This window comes from Bos indicus x Bos taurus, chromosome 12, assembly GCF_003369695.1.
Source record: "Bos indicus x Bos taurus breed Angus x Brahman F1 hybrid chromosome 12, Bos_hybrid_MaternalHap_v2.0, whole genome shotgun sequence".
NCBI lineage: Eukaryota > Metazoa > Chordata > Mammalia > Artiodactyla > Bovidae > Bos > Bos indicus x Bos taurus.
In genome coordinates this window covers 83,688,821-83,706,466 of record NC_040087.1, presented here as the reverse complement: position 1 = coordinate 83,706,466, position 17,646 = coordinate 83,688,821, and the positions used below count along the sequence as shown (strand labels likewise).

The 17,646-nt window shown below is 42.6% G+C and overlaps 1 protein-coding gene across 2 annotated transcripts in view; it reads right to left on the bottom strand.

Moving 5' to 3' along the window:
• Positions 1-17,646, bottom strand: part of MYO16 (myosin XVI) — a 519,236-nt gene that overhangs the window by 183,582 nt on the left and 318,008 nt on the right. For both annotated transcript variants that reach the window (XM_027557960.1, XM_027557959.1), the window contains exons 18-20: positions 15,693-15,810; positions 14,850-14,921; positions 13,564-13,705 (exon numbers count right to left, since the gene is read on the bottom strand). In XM_027557960.1, the coding sequence (XP_027413761.1) occupies positions 13,564-13,705; positions 14,850-14,921; positions 15,693-15,810 (332 nt within the window). The remainder of the gene's footprint in view (positions 1-13,563; positions 13,706-14,849; positions 14,922-15,692; positions 15,811-17,646) is intronic.

Genomic DNA, 17,646 nt, shown 5'->3' with positions numbered 1-17,646 from the left:
GACAGAGACCCAGATACAAAGAACAGAGGGACAGAGGGCAGTGCTATCCTCAGGGACACGCCCGTGGACAGGCACGCTAACTCTAAATTATCATCTTGGGAGGAAATAAAGAAACCATTTACATTTTTTAAAGGTAGCTTTAAAACTATGCTTTTTTAAAAACTCAATTTTCTGACCGTTTCCATGTGGGAGATGTTCCTGGGAAAACTCAGGTTTCAAGTCTGACACGCAGGGTTCATACTCCAAGCCCACTAACTCCTCGCAGCTGGGTGACTCAACCCCTCTGCGCTCCAGGTTCACCATCTGAAGAACACGCTCAGCTGCTTCAGTCAAGTCCGCCCCTCTGTGACCCCAGGGACTACAGCCCACCAGGCTTCTCTGTCCAGCGGATTCTTCAGGCAAGAGTACTACAACGGGCTGCCATTTCCTACTCCAGGGGAGCTTCCTGACCCAGGGATCAAACCCGAGTCCGCTGCACTGCAGCCGGATTCTTTATTACTGAGCCACCTGGGAAGCCCCTATCTGAAGAGAGGAGACAATAATTCCTTCCACATGCTAATGTCAACATTAGCTGCAATAATCCCTGGCTCAAAGCCTGGCTCATTTATAGGCAATTTCCAATTTATTGTTTATAGGTAATTTCCAATTTATTATTTATTTCCAATTTATTGCATTCCAATAAATGCACCTCACCACCTACTATTACATCTGCACCCAGGAAAAAGCCAGGTTTGGAAAGTGTATTTTTAATAAGACGATGTGTCAAGAGAGAAAAGTTAAAAGCTTGGAGCTGACAAAAACTAAAAATGTCCTTTTGTTGAAAAGCCCATCCTCCTCCATGAGGAAATGATATTAGAACAAGGCACACCCCATTTAAATCGGGGGAGGTTTCCTTCCCGGTTTTCCTTTGGGGAGAGGCAGGGTCCCCGAGAGCCGGCCTGGGGCATCCTGCTCTCGCCTCTGAACGGTGCTGGGCCATCGTTTATTCTGGCAGAGCTGCCAGTGTGCGCCAACGACAGGCGCGGAGGAGCTGAATGCATACAGATTCTGTTAACTCTACCCAGCAGGACAGGTTATCGGGGGTGGAGCAGAGGCCAGACGCATTTCCCCAGCGAGAAATGAAACAAGAGCGCGGGCACCGCTAGCAAAGCGATGGGTTTCACCCTCAGCATAAAATAGACAAGCTTTAGCCTCTGCACTCTTGGCTCAAGACAGGGCTACAGGAGAAGGCCCACAGGTTTTTATTAGCCTAATACATCACTGAATCTCTTACATACATTATTAGATCTATTTGGCCCTCAAATAATATTTGCAAATCACATACTAGTCATTATCAAAAAGGAAAAGCACCAGTGTTCAATACTAAAAATGCCATGGTCTCATAGATCTGAAAGATCATCTCTTTTCCCCTCATGTCTCCTAAACACATGCACTCAGGGAAAAGTACACAGCTCTCTGTTGGTTTGATAAGTGACCTATTATTGAAATAATTTATCATATTATCATGATTAATATTTGTATTTAAACATTATTGTGTCCATAGTATGTGGTAATTTTTATAATAAGGATGGTAATTTTTAACCATCATTTTATATTTATTACGAAGTATTTAAAAAAATTTTGAGTAATACAATATACATGAAACTTTGGTAAACCTCTCACATTTTTTTATTTCTCTGGATCCTTTTATTTTTTTAAAAAAATGTATCTCACAAAAAAATGAAAAAAAAGTGCAATTACAAAGAAAAGGTTCATAGCTCTTTAGGAAATCATTATACATATGAGTGTTTTGGTAAGGAAATGGAGCAGAAGGAGAATTATTTAGAAAGCAGGTTTTGTCTTAGATATTTTGCTAAATTGTGTAGTTTTGGTTGTCATGGCAATAAGTACCATGATTTAAATGTCTATGCAGAAATAGAAGTCACTCCTACCATATCCATAAGAATCAAAGAAATCTCATTACTTAATGGGAAAAAAAATTCTCAATTTGGATGAAGGAGGGAAAAACACGGCATGCCAAATTTATTTTTCTGACAAACTGCTTGTTATTTAATCTCTGAAACAAAAATAAAGACAAAATATTTAGAATTAAACAACAAAGGAAGAGCTACATACAAATCTCCTGGAATGCACTAAGTAGGCAGAAGATACTTCATACACTCAGGTCAACAAAATCATCAGAAACTATGAAACAAACATTTCAGTGAGGAAGTCAGATAAAAAAGAGAAAAATTCAGAGTCAAAACAGGGTATCATAAAACTGCAAAGATTAGTCAAATAAATAGCATACACATGAGGAAGGACAACAAGGCAAATAAATTGAGTTTTGAAGACAATTCATACAGGCAAATTTAAGCAAGACGTGTCAATGAAACTGGGGCAAAGGCATAAATAAATAATATCAGGACCGAAAGCTATCAAACCAGAATTATAAGAGATACTGACTGGAAGATTATAAACAAAAGAAAACTGTGATTTAGTTGGTGAATGTACTTAAAATCTTAAAGTGGGCCATTTTCTAGAAAATATATATGACCTTAAAAAGAGAGAAACTAATCTGATTAGAGCCACACACTTTAAGATAGTATTCATAGGTCAATTCTCCCTTCATCTCCTCAAAAATTTTTTTGGAGAATTTCACCAAACACTCAAGGCATATATAATTTTCATTTAAAACATCTTAGAAGAGAAGAAAAACAGAATGCTCTCAATTCTTCCTTAAACATAGATGCAGAGGATAAGGTGGCGGGATGGCATCACTGACTCAAGGAACATAAATTGTGGCAAACTCTGGAAGATAATAGAGGATAGAGGAGCCTGCTGTGCTGCAATCCATGGGGTCACAAAGAGTCAGACACAAGTTCCCCACTGAACAACAGCAGAAACATAGACATAAAATCAAAAGATTCTATAAAAAAAAATCTTATCTCATTAATGAAAATAAATGCAGACATCCAAAATAATGACTAGAGAATTAAATTCAGTACATCATGACCAAAATAGGACTTACCCTGAAAATAAAGAATTACTCGACATCAAAAAAATATACATCACTAAAATTTGCCACATAAGCTAAAAAAGGAGAAATAATCTTAATAGATAAAAGAAAAACATTCAACAAAACAGCATCCATTATGGTTGAAAACATTCAGCAAAGATTATCTACTGGAACTCTACCTAAACAGATTTGCTGCTAAGTTACTTCAGTCGTGTCCGACTCTGTGCCACCCCATAGACGGCAGCCCACCAGGCTCCCCCGTCCCTGGGATTCTCCAGGCAAGAACACTGGAGTGGGTTGCCATTTCCTTCTCCAAGGTATGAAAGTGAAAAGTGAAAGTGAAGTCGCTCAGTCATGTCCGACTCTTATCGACCCCATGAACTGCATCCCACCAGGCTCCTCCGTCCATGGGATTTTCCAGGCGAGAGTACTGGGGTGGGGTGCCATTGCCTTCTCCTACCTAAACAGATTACTCACTGACAAATGTTTAGAGGTATTACATTAATTTGGACACAAGACAAGAATAGTCTACTATCACCAGAAATTTTTAACACTGTACTGGGAGTGCTGGCCAATGCAATAAAATAAGAATAAACAGAACGACGAAAAAGACAAAGAAGACAAGATCACTATGATCATTTTCATGAAGATATTCCACTGGAAAATTATTAGAACTAATAAAGTCAGCAGGGTTTCTAGATATAAGATCAACATATGAAACTCAAGATTGAGTATCCCAATAAACAAATTAAAATATAATAGAGAAAGAGCATTCGTCATAGCAACAGAAAGTACAAAGTAATTAGAAAAGAATGAAATAAAAATGTGCAAGAAATTGATAGAAAAAACACAAACATATTTAAGAAATTACAGAATGTATGAAGAAAGAAATATATAAGAAAATATATATATATTTCATATTTATGAAAACAAAGAATCAACAGTCTAAAAAGGGCATTTCTCTCCATATTAATCTATAAATATATTTCTCCACAAAATCCCAAATGAATCTTTTAATGGACTGAATCAAAATGACTATAAAATTCATATGCAAAAATAGAGATCCAGAGATAACCAAAATAAATAAGAAAAATAAGAACATATTGTGAGAACTTACTTATTAAAACAATATATTACTGATACAGTTTAAGTCAAATAGATTAAAAATCAGGAGGGGGTAAAAAAGTATTTCTAATAAGTGAGATAGGGATAATTGAATATCCATCTAAAACATAACATTAAATCAGTTTCTCATATAAACAAAAATAAATTCCTGATGTATGGAAAATCTTAAAGTTTGGGGGGAAAATGTAAGATGACCTTGAAGTAGGAAAAGAATGACTATGCTAAGTGCCTAAGTCAGGTCACTGTAAATCCCTGAACAAAGACCACCATGCCTGTACGAGCACGTCACCACGGGGGCAGCGCAGAACCTGCTTTTCGTGTAAAACCTCACTGGTAGTCAGAGAAATGCAGGTTAATACTCTCCCCATAATTCTGCTACTAAATATATACCCCAGCGAAAACTCTAAACAGATATCTCAGGGTGTGACATTGTGACTGAGAAGGAAAGAAGACCTAAGTGTCCATGTAAATGCAAGCAAATGTGGGCACTGTGGTTTCTCTGCAGGGAATTCAAGCAGCAGAAACAAAGAATGAATTAGCTCATTAGTATCAATGTAGTTAAACCTCAAAAGCCATGTGGGGTTAAAAAGGGGAGCACAGCATAAAGTGTACTGTATGAGAGCGTTTCCTTACTTCTTGATGACTCATGATGTTACACACTTATTATGAAACACCAACATCCAGATGAATTTTTAAAACTGTGGGACATTTACACAGAATCGATGACACAGACTTCCTGTGTTTGAGCAGGAAGGAGAAGGATGGATTTATGCAGGATAAACAAAAGTAACTTCAGCTTTTAGCTGCAATTTTCTATTTCTTTTGTGTTAAAAAATTCTGAAGCAGAAGTGGCAAATGTTAATCATATGAGATAATAGGTAAGGCTCTTCCTGATTATAATCTTTCACCTCCCCCAAATACACTTAATGAAGGAAGGTATTACATGCTAAATGGGGAAAAAATTCAAAAGCCTATTTTCCTTTTCTCACAAAGGCACAGCAGGTATTTTAGTATTTCTATGAGGCATCTGGGAGTTAACAGTATAAATTCATTTATTAAGAAGTGTTTTACATCATAATTAACAAGGCAGTGTACAAAACATCATTTTACCAACTCTTAATTACTTACAAGTGTTGGTATAAATTTTCAGATTATCTTTCTTCTGGATGTGCAATATCCATCAGAGAACTTAAATCTTTATAATCATTTTAACAAAGTTCTAAGAGGGAAAGATAAAACTAATAAGTAGATACTCGAGTCTGAATCAGATTTATTTACACATTCAGTCTCTGCTTCAGCTGCAGGTTTTGCTTTGTACTTGCGTGTCTGAAATGAGGACAGGTAAACACGAGAGAAACAGAGAATGAGATATACTCAGGATTCACAAGTGGTGTTAAATATATCAACAGGATCAGACGTTTCCTGGTGCAAACTAATTTCCAATTTTGTTATCAAAATAACGGTGAAAAGTATTTAATTTCTAGACGTTGTTCTCCTTACTTCATTTTCTCATCACCCAGTTTATCAATTAGATAGTTAACTTATTTTGGTCTCAAAAATCCTGTGTGCGTGTGCACCTGTGGGTGATTCACATCGATATATGGCAAAACCCACCACATACTGTAAAGAAATTAGCCTCCAATTAAAATTAATTAATTTAAAAATTCTGTGTGTGCGCATGCCAAGTCGCTTCAGTCGTGTCCGACTCTTTGTAACCCCATGGTCTGTAGCCCGCCAGGCTCCTCCGTCCATGAAATTCTCCAGCAAGAATACTGGAGTGAGCATTAAAAATTCTTCCTCACTGAGATTCCTTGAGTATAATGGGACAGATGTGTGGGGTTAAAGTATTTAATTTTGATATTCCTCTGCTTCTCAGTGGTCACACAGCCCTGCCAAGCCCTGTCCTGAACTACTGAGAATTAATACAGATCAGCTAGTGGATGGTCTCAAAGAGGAAAAGTATTTAAGCCTGGAGGGAGACACGAATTCCATTACAGATTTGGCAGGCATGGGGCAGGGGGTGGGGAGGGAGCAAGCAGATATCTGACAAAGTGTGTTGCTTCTTTTCAATAAAATTTTTCTGCAACCTCTGACTCAGGAAAGAGGAAACACTGCCCACCTTAACACTTCCTGTTGGAGAGAATGATGTCAGATCCTCGGCTAAGACCAAGGTAACCATCTCTGAGGAGGCAGGGCAGGACAGGCGTGTGGATGCTCTGAGGCCCTTTGGAGAGTTTCAAGTCCCAATAATGAGCGATTACAGTTGCCTGGGATGTAACCAGTGGATGTGGCCACTGGAAGAGATTAATCTTCAAATTTTAAACTCAAAGAAGTAACCTGACCAAACTGACTTCCTTGCAAAAGAGGAAACAAATGATACTTTTGTAGGAACCATCTGTAACTCTTGATGGCTACATTCTAGTCCTTTTAAAAAGTCAGGTAAAGTGAAGTCGCTCAGTTGTGTCCAACTCTTTGCAACCCCATGGACTGTAGCCTACCAGGCTTCTCTGTCCATGGGATTTTCCAGGCAAGAGTACTGGAGTGGGTTGCCATTTCATAGACATTTATTTAAAAAATCTTTTGTTTAAACAACTTAAGAAAAAAAATAACCGCCCCCCGCCACACACACCTGATTTGAATTTTTAGACATTTGCATCCTGGGAAACAGGAGGAGATGGTGCAGGAAGCATGACAAATCCAGCTGCACAAAAAGCTAAAACAACCTGTAGACAGAATTTGGAAACTGTCCTAAGACTCTAGGTACAGCATTAACATTTACAGGTGACGTATGCTAGCAGTATGGGCACGGACTAGAATCTAGAAGACGTTTCTCATGGTTTGTCTGTAATGCAGAGGACAGGGCTCCATCCCCAGGCCCCGAGAGTTTCATAAACTAAGACGCTGACTTCCTGTCCCTGATGGATGAGATCCTTGACAAATCCTCAGTTATAGCTGCAAATCTAATCTACTGAAAATAATCTTAAAAAGATTAACATTCTTACCCTCATATTAGTGTAGTAAAAATCACATCTATCAGGGGGTATCTCAGTGTATGTTTTTAACAATCACAGATTATATCTAAAACTACAAAGTCAATTTTCTAATTAAAAAGAAAGTCAACAACAAAATCATTACAAACAAATTATTTGACTTAAGAATCCTCAAAAACTAGCAGGAGACTATGAACCAGATTGGCGGTACTATCTCAGAATTTATTAAGGTATTTAATCAACACATTAAGAAGTTAATACAGTCCAGTGACATTGTTTGTTGTTTTTGTTTTTTTTTTTTGAGAGGAGAGTCCCCCAAAATTATATGTAAAATTGTGCATTTATTCCATTCATCAGATTCTCAAACTGGACTTTGACCTTAAATAAAGTCTAAATATACTATAACATTTCATAAGTACATTAAGTGCTATCTGGTTGCATCAATGAGAAAAAAATGGAAATCATAAAGAAGATTCATTATATCATATCATGTATATTATATCATTTCAATATAATATACAGCAAAACAGTCAATTCTGTTTAAAAATCCTTGGAAATTCAACCAATGTGTATATACACCACTGACTATTCATAACTTGTTATGAATTACTTGTGTGTAATACTACACACAAGGAGTTCTCAGCAGAACAAAGCTGAGAAAAATTCCCAAATGAAAACTTGAGCCATAAATCCACTTAGCCCAGTGAATTCACCTTGTCTTCATCTCAGAGCGTGAAGGTAAAACTCTGCTTCCACTCCAGTTCAGGGGGGCAATCTTCAGAGCAGCTACATAGGATCTCAAATCCTGAGCTGGGTTGTTTTTAAACCAGCCTTTAGAGTTCTTCAAGGCTATCCTCACTCTTTCCCCATTTGAAACACCTGCTGCCTCTAGGAAAGATAAACAAGTCTCACCGGTGAAGAAGTGCCATTTTTCTGAGTATGAAACTTACACTGCTTGCTACAATCTCAAGAGCGCAGATCCGCTGCATGCATTCCGATGCATCTCATGTTGTCAGATGCTGGAGAGGACCGTGCCCACCTGATGCCCCGACAGGACCGCAAATCCATGCCCCTCTGCTCTTCCGCCTCAGGCCAGGGAGTGAGGTGCTGGTTGTGAGACGCCAGGACCCGCTGTTAACATCACCATCCTTTACAATGACTCACCCGGACTGCTGGGGAACACATGTGCCTTGTGGCAATGCAATGATGCAAATCTCTCTGGAGACCCAGGGCATTCCATGCTGACTTACAAAATCACTTTCTTATAAATTAAAACATATGAATTTAGAAGTGAAAGTGTGAGTCACTCAGTCTCATCCAACTCTGCAACCCCGTGGACTGTAGCTCTCCAGGCTCCTTTGTCCATGGGATTCTCCAGGCCAGGATACTGAAGTGGGTTGCCATTCCCTTCTCCAGGGGACCTTCCTGACTCAGGGATTGAACCCACATCTCCCGAGTCTCCTGCACTGCAGGCAGGTTCTTTGCCTGCTGAGCCACTGGAAAAGACTGTGTTGCAGGGAAAGAATGAGGACAAGAGGAGAAAGGGACGACAGAGTAAGACGTGGTTGCATGGCATCACCGACTCGATGGACATGAGTTTCAGCAAACTCCAGGAGATAGTGAAGGACAGGGAAGCCCGGTATGCTGCAGCTCATGGGATCACAGAGTTGAACATGACTTAGTGACTGAACAACAACAATGAATTTAGAAATGGGATAAGATACCAAAAATATCCTCCTGATAATTTCAAGAATTAAATCATTGCATTGATGTGTGGATTTTAAAACAAAACAAACAAACAAAAAAAACAAATAAAATAACTTCAATCTCTGTTTAAAATAGTCCAGCTTTTCTCACGGGTATACCTATTCTAAACTTCTTCCTGCGTCTTCTCTCTCCAGGATCAATCTAAATCTACAGATCGAAGGACAAGGCCTCTGGACAGTTCCTGGAATGGTGACCCCTGCCTCCCGATGAGAAGCAGGATCACTTTGATATTTCAAGCCTGGAGCCTTCATCCCAATTTGACCAGCCACCTGTCTCCCAGTGCTCACAGGGTTGGCATCTCAGAGATCCCAAGTTTCCCCCTCGTCCAGTGCTTCCTCCACCACGTGGCCAGTTTCTGTCTACTCACTCGCCTGTCCACGCAAGGATACTACATGACTTTTTCCTCAAGGAGCCCCCACCAAGTGGGAAATGCCGTGATTACTAAGCCTCATGGACTTTATTTTTCCAACAATCAAAGCCCACAAACTGCGCTCTGGACCCCAGGTAATACTCTGCAAATGTGTCGCAGACGTGTCAGGAGAGAAGGGAAGGAGCGGAGGGGTGTGGGTACTGATCAGAGGTAACCCAACATCGCTGCTTCCTCTAAACTCAGCCAACAGTCACGCCTCAGATCCCAGTGGTGCACAGGAGTAGCCACACTACTCTTTCCACTACTCTTTCCCCATTTGAAACACCTGCTGCGTCTAGGAAAGATAAACAAGTCTCACCTATGAAGAAGTGCCATTTTTCTGAATATGAAACTTAAACTGCTTGCTACAATCTCACGAGCGCAGATTCGCTGCATGCATTTCGATTTGTTACTGTAGTTCAGTCGCTCAGTCATGTCCGAATCTTTGCAACCCCCTGGACTGCAGCCCGCCAGGCTCCTCTGTCCCTGGGATTCTCCAGGCAAGAACACTGGAGGGGGCATGGTTGCTGTGCCCTCCTCCAGGTGATCTCCCTGAGCAGCAACATCCCTATTCTTAAATTATTTCCTTTATTTGCTATTCTCCAAACAAGCAAGATTACAGAATCCACACAAAACAAGGAGTCTGGACTACACCTAGGGTTTCCACCATGCCCTCCATTTGCCTGTTTTTCCCAAGCTCCACATCACCACGGATGAACTAGGAAAGCTTCTTTCCAGCCACGGCCACCGAGATGCTGCTGTGGAACCACCCTGCTGTGTCCAGCACTGTGCTGACAGCTGTGTGTCCATCTCTCTTATCCTCGGGTGATCCTTGAAAGGGAGAAGGCAATGGCAACCCAGTCCAGTACTCTTGCCTGGAGAATCCCATGGACGGAGGAGCCTGGTAGGCTGCAGTCCATGGGGTCGCTAAGAGTGGGACACGACTGAGCGCCTTCACTTCCACTTTTCACTTTCATGCATTGGAGAAGGAAATGGCAACCCACTCCAGTGTTCTTGCCTGGAGAATCCCAGGGACGGTGGCGCCTGGTGGGCTGCTGTCTCTGGGGTTGCACAGAGTCGGACACCACTGAAGCGACTTAGCAGCAGCAGATGCTTGAAACCAAGCAGAGTTCTCAGCACCAGGCGCTGACCAGAGGGGCCGGCTTGGAGACACGAGAACTCAGGATGGAAATGGGTCAGAGTGAACTGGAGGGTTTGGTATCTGGCGACATTTGGAGAGCTCTCCGAATTTTCTATGATTCACTGAAGTAATTAATCACAAATACTTACATGTTTATGTTTAGCTCAAATAAAATATCAAAAGAATGTAATATAAGCATTTTTAAGACTTCAAAGGCTCAGTGACAAACAAAAAAATCTCCATATGTATGCTTGAAACTCAGTTTATTTACTGTCTTATAATCTGCATGCCAAATTGTGCTCTCCAAAAATGTGGGTTCCAGATCATGCAGATATAAAGGAATAAATGAATGAGTGAATGGAGCATGTCTTCATTGCTCCTCTACTGAGTTATCTCCAAAACATCACCTACTTATAACCTTCCATCTATCAATACTTACTGTTAAGGTACTTCTACGGTAAAAAGTGGGGGCTGTTCCACAGGTTATATTCCTCAGGTGTCCCCGTATATATAAACCACTTTATTCAGAACTCATGGTGAAAATGAGTAAAAATAAACTAGAGGTTTCTATATCTGAAGAAATTTCCCAAAGTTTCCACACCTTCTCTGCCTCCCCAAGACCCTCTAACTTACAGGTGCCTCTACAGTAGGCATGTTAATACCAAAACTCTGCTGATGATGTCGGTGCAGGGAAAAAACAAAAAAACTTAAAGTCTAACACTGGTAATTCAACCCTGGATATGAAATGCAGAGATTGGGAAATAGGTCCAGTTATGAGAGATGCAAAAATGTGTTATCATTTGAACATTTTCAAGTTATTATTGTCCATTATACCTTAGGAAGAATCTGTATCTCATTTCATAATCACAAGGATAATAAACCTATTTGGAACCAAGGTAGAAAAAGTAGAAATTTTTTAAACGTATAACCTTATAATACTGTGCCTACTCTACTATGATCCAGAAAATGAACTCAGCGTTCTAGGAACAAACATGTCATCTACTTAAATGTCACTTATTTTCCCTTTACAACCTGTTAGAGTACATCTTATTTATATTTATTCTCGCATATTTTACAAAAATTATATACTGTGATAAATGTCCTATTAATATAAAGCGTGCCTGCCAATGTTAACCACAGGGAGATACAGATATATATAGATAATACAGATTTTCTGACATAATTACAACATTTTTAGCAAGTTGAGGACTCATGAACAATAAGTCTATCCCAAGTTTATCCAAGTTTTGAGACTTCTCTGTGGCTTAGGAAATGGTTCTGTAAATCTATAAGCTTTCCATGAACTTCAACAAATTAAAAATACTGCAAATACAACCTTTCTATGCATTATATTTGTATTGAAACTCAGGTTTGGGTGAGTCATGGGAGAAACAGAGAAGAAAAAAAGGGGAGTTATGACTCAAATGAGAACACTGTCTTTTAGAAGTCAAACTTCTGATACACTAATTTATCTCTAATTTTCCAATAATCCCTGTCCCTATGCATTCACTTAGTAAATAAACACAGAGCTAAGACTTACATCATAACCCACACACTGACACAGTAGCCGTGCTCCCACGGAAAGGCAAATAAAGTGTTTTCCAAGGTTTGTGTTTTCCTATGTGTGCAGTCAAAAATCCAGACTTTCTGTCAGTTTTTCCAACTGTATAATCTAAGTCTCTATAAGATTTAAATGGCAAATGGAAATTTCCTAAAAGTTCTTACCTGCTGCTAAGTCATTTCAGTCGTGTCCGACTCTGTGCGACCCCATAGACGGCAGCCCACCAGGCTCCCCCATCTCTGGGATTCTCCAGGCAAGAACACTGGAGTGGGTTGCCATTTCCTTCTCCAATGCATGAAAGTGAAAAGTGAAAGTGAAGTCGCTCAGTCCTGTCCGACTCTTAGTGACCCCATGGACTGCAGCCTAGCCGGCTCCTCCGTCCGTGGGATTTTCCAGGCAAGAGTATTGGAGTGGGATGCAATTGCCTTCTCCAAAAGTTCTTACCTGCAGTGGGACTTAAATACATTAAGGGTTGCAATGTCAGCTTCAGCAGAACAGCCAACAATTGCATACAAGACACATTTGGTTGTCTTAGCCTACTTGTATTATCCTGTGAATCGTCTTCATATTTAAAGGGAAATCACAAAGTAACTGGTAGCAAGAAATAATGACAAAATCCAGAGTCCTCACCACATCCAAGATTACGGATTATCTGCTTAAATGCAGGTAACACTACAGTGACCCTCAAGTCACAGACCATATATGGAACATGCCGATCAGTGCTCTGGGTTTTTTTACGTGTATATTTTAGTGAGAATTTTAGTATGCCTTTGTCCTTGGAGTCTTCTGAGATGTCTGCGTGTGTTTAAGAACTTTCCTGATAATACAGGGCTGTGCTAATGTTTTCCGGGGACCCTCTAAAAGGAGCGGCTCTCAGGAGTTTGGTGAAGTCTGTATGGACAACAAAGAAACCCTCAGGACGCGGCGTTCAAAGACCAGCAGACGTGTAAAGACTCCTGGACGTGATTTCGCTTCCAGGGGCCTGCCCTGCCCAAGGTCATCATTAGTGATGAGAATACTGACAAAGCCTTCCATTGGCAAGGTGCCGAGGGGATCTGTCGTTTTTAGATGATCAAACAGCCCCGAAAAGCTGCTGCTTAAAGATGACCGAGGCCAGGAGTCAACGTGGTTACCATAGAGATGCTTCATCAAATAACCCCCCAAAAAGGAAGGAAACAGGAGGGATGACCGAGCTGAAACACGGCATCCCATCGGGTCTAGAGAGACACGGGCGTCTCAACAGCGGCAGGGCTGCAGATATGCTCAAACGGTCCTCGCCCCAGATGTACACGTTTCTTCATACTTCTGGGTGCTCAAAAGGCCGCGTATGGCTTCAGCCCAGAGAGAAGGCATTTGCATCTCTATGCACAAGACATGACTGATTAATTCACCTAGGGGAGTGGGTGGGGGGCTCAAATCCCTTAAAAAAACAGTCTCTGAAATCCTGAAAGTAGAATCACCTCACTAAAATGAAATGTTCTAGTGACACTGGACTAGGAAGCATCTTTAAGAGCAAGCCTGGCTGAATCGCCCTGGCGGGAAGGACGTGTGAGAGGCGTCCATCACACCCACCTGCTGGGCTCCTCGTCACTGCGGAGGCGACAGTTCACCGCGTTCACCAGAAAGCTGAACAGACGACTGTACAGGGACTTGGCCAGAAGATCCCGGTAAAACTCAGCCATCGCCACGGTGTGCCGCCGTGTAGTCACCTCTCCTGGGAGAGCGAGGAGGGGAGAGTAAGTGAGCACGAGGCTGTTCCTCGTTCAGAAGCCAACAGAGCTGGGCTGTTTATCCCTCCACATCCGCGCACATCAGAAGACGCTACCAACATGCTGTGACTCTGACAAATGCAGCCCCTGCCAGTTATTACAAAAATACATATCGGTGATTTTGAGAAAAAAAAAAATAATCCAACGGAGGAGGAGCCCTCAAAACCACAATCCAGAGGCAGGCTGGTGAGGCAATGAGCTACAGTGAGTGAGGGAAGGACGTTTGGGGAAGTCCCTCTGTGCACACCGAGTGCAGACCCACACCACAGAGACGGCCTCGGGAGTGTCCACTCGTCAAGTCACGCCCGACTGTCTATGTGTGACCCTACGGACTGTAGCCCGCCAGGCTCCTCGTCCATGGGATATCCCAGGCAAGAACGCTGGAGTGGGCTGCCATTTCCTTCTCTAGGGGATCTTCCCAACCCAGGGATCGAATCTGCATCTCTTGTGTCTCCCGCATTGGCAGGCAGGTTCTTTACTATTGAGCTACTTGGGAAGCCCATGAGTTGAATGGCGTCAGAGTCTAATTCCCAGCATGCCATTTACGAGTGATTTGATGCTCAAGTTTATCTAGCCTCTTTGAATCTTAGTTTTCTCATTCACTAAAGTGGAAAGAGGAGGGGATGGTTGGATGGCATCACCGACTGGATGGACATGAGTTTGAGTAAGCTCCGGGAGTTGGTGATGGACAGGGAGGCCCGGTATGCTGCAGTCCATGGGGCTGTAAAGAGTCGGACACGAATGAGCAACTGAACTGAAAATGGAAAGAATTAAATCCATGCCTTAGCAACGTGTGCCAACTAAAAAATCCAGTGCTTATGGCACCCGCTACAGCTCCCTTCAGTTCACAAGTGCCCAGGAGGCAGCAGCTCTTGTTCTGTCTGATGAAGCAGAGGGAAAACGGTGCTCGCCAAGGAGGAGGGCGGGCTGCTACCACGGCCACAGCCACAGCCGATGTTTTAATTGCACAAATCCTCTTGGGTTGATGACTTTATGTCTAAAATGCCCCATTACCTATAAAAACGCAGCTCATCAGAATGGTCTCTCAAAAGTTCACAAAGGTGGAAGGCAAAGTACAGGAAACCTTACCCTTAAAATACTGGATGTCGGTGGTTAAAGCAGATGCCAGCTCATCCGGAGATACCTGTAGCATTCCAGCCACTGAAATTAAAGCGGTGAGGAAAGCATCAAGTTACACACATGTTGACAGCGAGAACATGGCGTTTTATAGTTGGGAAGTGTGTACAGACCCATTCGAATATGTGTGTCTCAAAGAAACGGAGCTACCACTGAAATTGGCAAATTCAACTAGAGAAACGGCTTGATTAAAACGTCGAAGAGCTCCTGGGGCTCCGGCATTAAGCTGCTGCAGGAGTTTCCCCCTCCTCACCCTTACTAACGGCCCGGGATACTTTTTTCCCCAATTTCTGGCTAAATCACTTAGATATGGGGTAAAGATACCAGTAGTTACCACAACCATCATTGTCTGTTAAGGTTATTTTGAAAATAAAGCTGGGAGTGACTAACAAGGCCACTTCAAAGGAGAGAGGTTTTTGGCAAGATCTTTAAAGGGAAGTAATTATGTTCTGTTTAAATGTTTAGTTAATAACATGCCCTCCAAATATACAGGGTAGAGGGGTGGGGTGGAGAAAACTCAGAACGATATAAATAAGCCCAATTACGTGCCAGAGCAACAACACTGTTACTCAGGCGGGCAGCGTGGGGACATCAACGTGCATCTTATTAATTTACACGACCAGAAAGACAAAAGAAGAAAGCGGATCTTGGCTTGTTTTCCCCACCACCCTCCCTGAATCCCACTCTGGCAGAAAGTGGGGTGAGCCCCCTGACTTTTCTGTACTGTGTCTCCATCTACTGGCCAGCCTGGAGAACTGCACGTCAAGGCATCGACGGTCCATGAGTTCCACTGACCTTGTTCCAGGAGCTGGAGGTCAGACACCAGCGCGGAGTCGGCCTCGGAGACAGCGGTGAAGCCAACGTCGCCGAGGTGCAGCACGGCTGCCAGAATCACGCACAGGTTCTCCACCTCCTACGCGGGTGACCAACAGAGAAGATAAAGAGTGTTGCTTAGGAAGAAAAGATGCAGAGACCGATCCTTTGGAAAACCTCCAAGTAGGTTAAACAAAATGATGCGCGGCTGTGATTTTTTTCCGACTCAGAATGTCCCATAAGGGAACCACCGATCAATGGTGAAAATGGGCACGTCCCATTTAGGGCAAGCAATGTTAGCCTTAAAAATTCCCAATAATTCCTGGATTCCTAATTGGTACTTTGAGCAGGAAAAGCTCCTGCCGGAGAGAGTTTTTTCCTAAGAGCAATTCTCATTTGCTCATTTGCACGGTGTGGTCTCTGTGCCATCCGTGAATTTCGTGCTGAACTTCCAGCTTTCAGGACAAGTAGTTTTATTATTAACAGCTTTAAAATGAGCACATTGAGAAGGATAATGTGCCATTTTCAGGTATAATCCTCTCTGACTTCAGCGTTACTTAGACATGCTTTTGGTAGCCTCCAAATCACAAATTAGGGCCTCAGATTTTATTGATCTGTGCCTGTCTGAATAACCTTTTCCAAGCTCCTTAAGCTACCCAGCATCTCCCTCTTCTGTTTTTTAAATAAATCCAGTCGACAGCTCCCTCTCCCGTTTTTAAATAAATCCAGTAACTCCTCATTAAAGTTCCCAGTGCTCCAAAAGAGACACACTCCTGGACACAGACATGAAGACTTTGTTCCGTCATCAAGGTTCTTGCGGTTCCGTACCGTGATGGAGACAGAACGGTGAAAAGCAGCCCGAAGGTGAGTGACGGTGTGGGGATACTAACAAGCTGCTCTGCGAGCAGGGGGCGGTGGCTGCTGTCAAGGCATTGACAGCAATGCGGTGAGCCATCCCCCTGTTGTCTTGCTGGTGATGGAGGATCACCTTCATGGTCAGATCTCCCGGAACCACACTCACGAGTTCTGACTCAAGGGTCTTGCCAGCCCAGAAGTACCTTCCTCCCAGTCTAACTTGATCTTTTCCTGCTGATGGACTAAAACTGTCACCATCTCAGTCATACCTGAGGATCAAGACGATCACTTTTCGGTCTTGGCTTAATCGCATGAATTTCTTTAACCAAAAAGCTTGTTAAATGCCCTGTTTGGCCCCTTATGTGGAGGACATATTCTGTGTGCCCTGCCTTTGAAAATCAGTCATGGGTTTCTACAGCCCCGTTTCCAACGAGCTGATACTTGGTGGAATGATTCCTTACCCGCCTCTCTATCTCAGTTTCCTGTAAGTGAGTAGAGATTGCAGACATAAATGGAGGAAGGGAAAAGAAGTAACAACAGCAAAAAAAAAAAAAAAAAGTAGCAAATGCAAAGACTGAAGAGTGCGAGTGGCAGGAGTTCGGGAAAGAGAGAAACAGGGGGATGGACAGAGAGAGCAGCAGAGAGCAAAACGCCACACGGCCGCTCACTCCTAGGATTCCACTCCCTGATTGGAGATGGACAGAGAGAGCAGCAGAGAGCAAAACGCCACACGGCCGCTCACTCCTAGGATTCCACTCCCTGATTGGAGATGGACAGAGAGAGCAGCAGAGAGCAAAACGCCACACGGTCGCTCGCTCCTAGGATTCCAGTCCCTGATTGGAGATGGACAGAAGAGCAGCAGAGAGCAAAACGCCACACGGCCGCTCGCTCCTAGGATTCCAGTCCCTGATTGGAGATGGACAGAAGAGCAGCAGAGAGCAAAACGCCACACGGCCGCTCGCTCCTAGGATTCCAGTCCCTGAATGCAGTGAGGCTGGCGTGGACCATCCACTGAGGGGGAGCCCCCACCTCCTACCCCTCCCTTGCTGTCGCCCTGCAACCCCTTCCAGCCCTTGCTGCC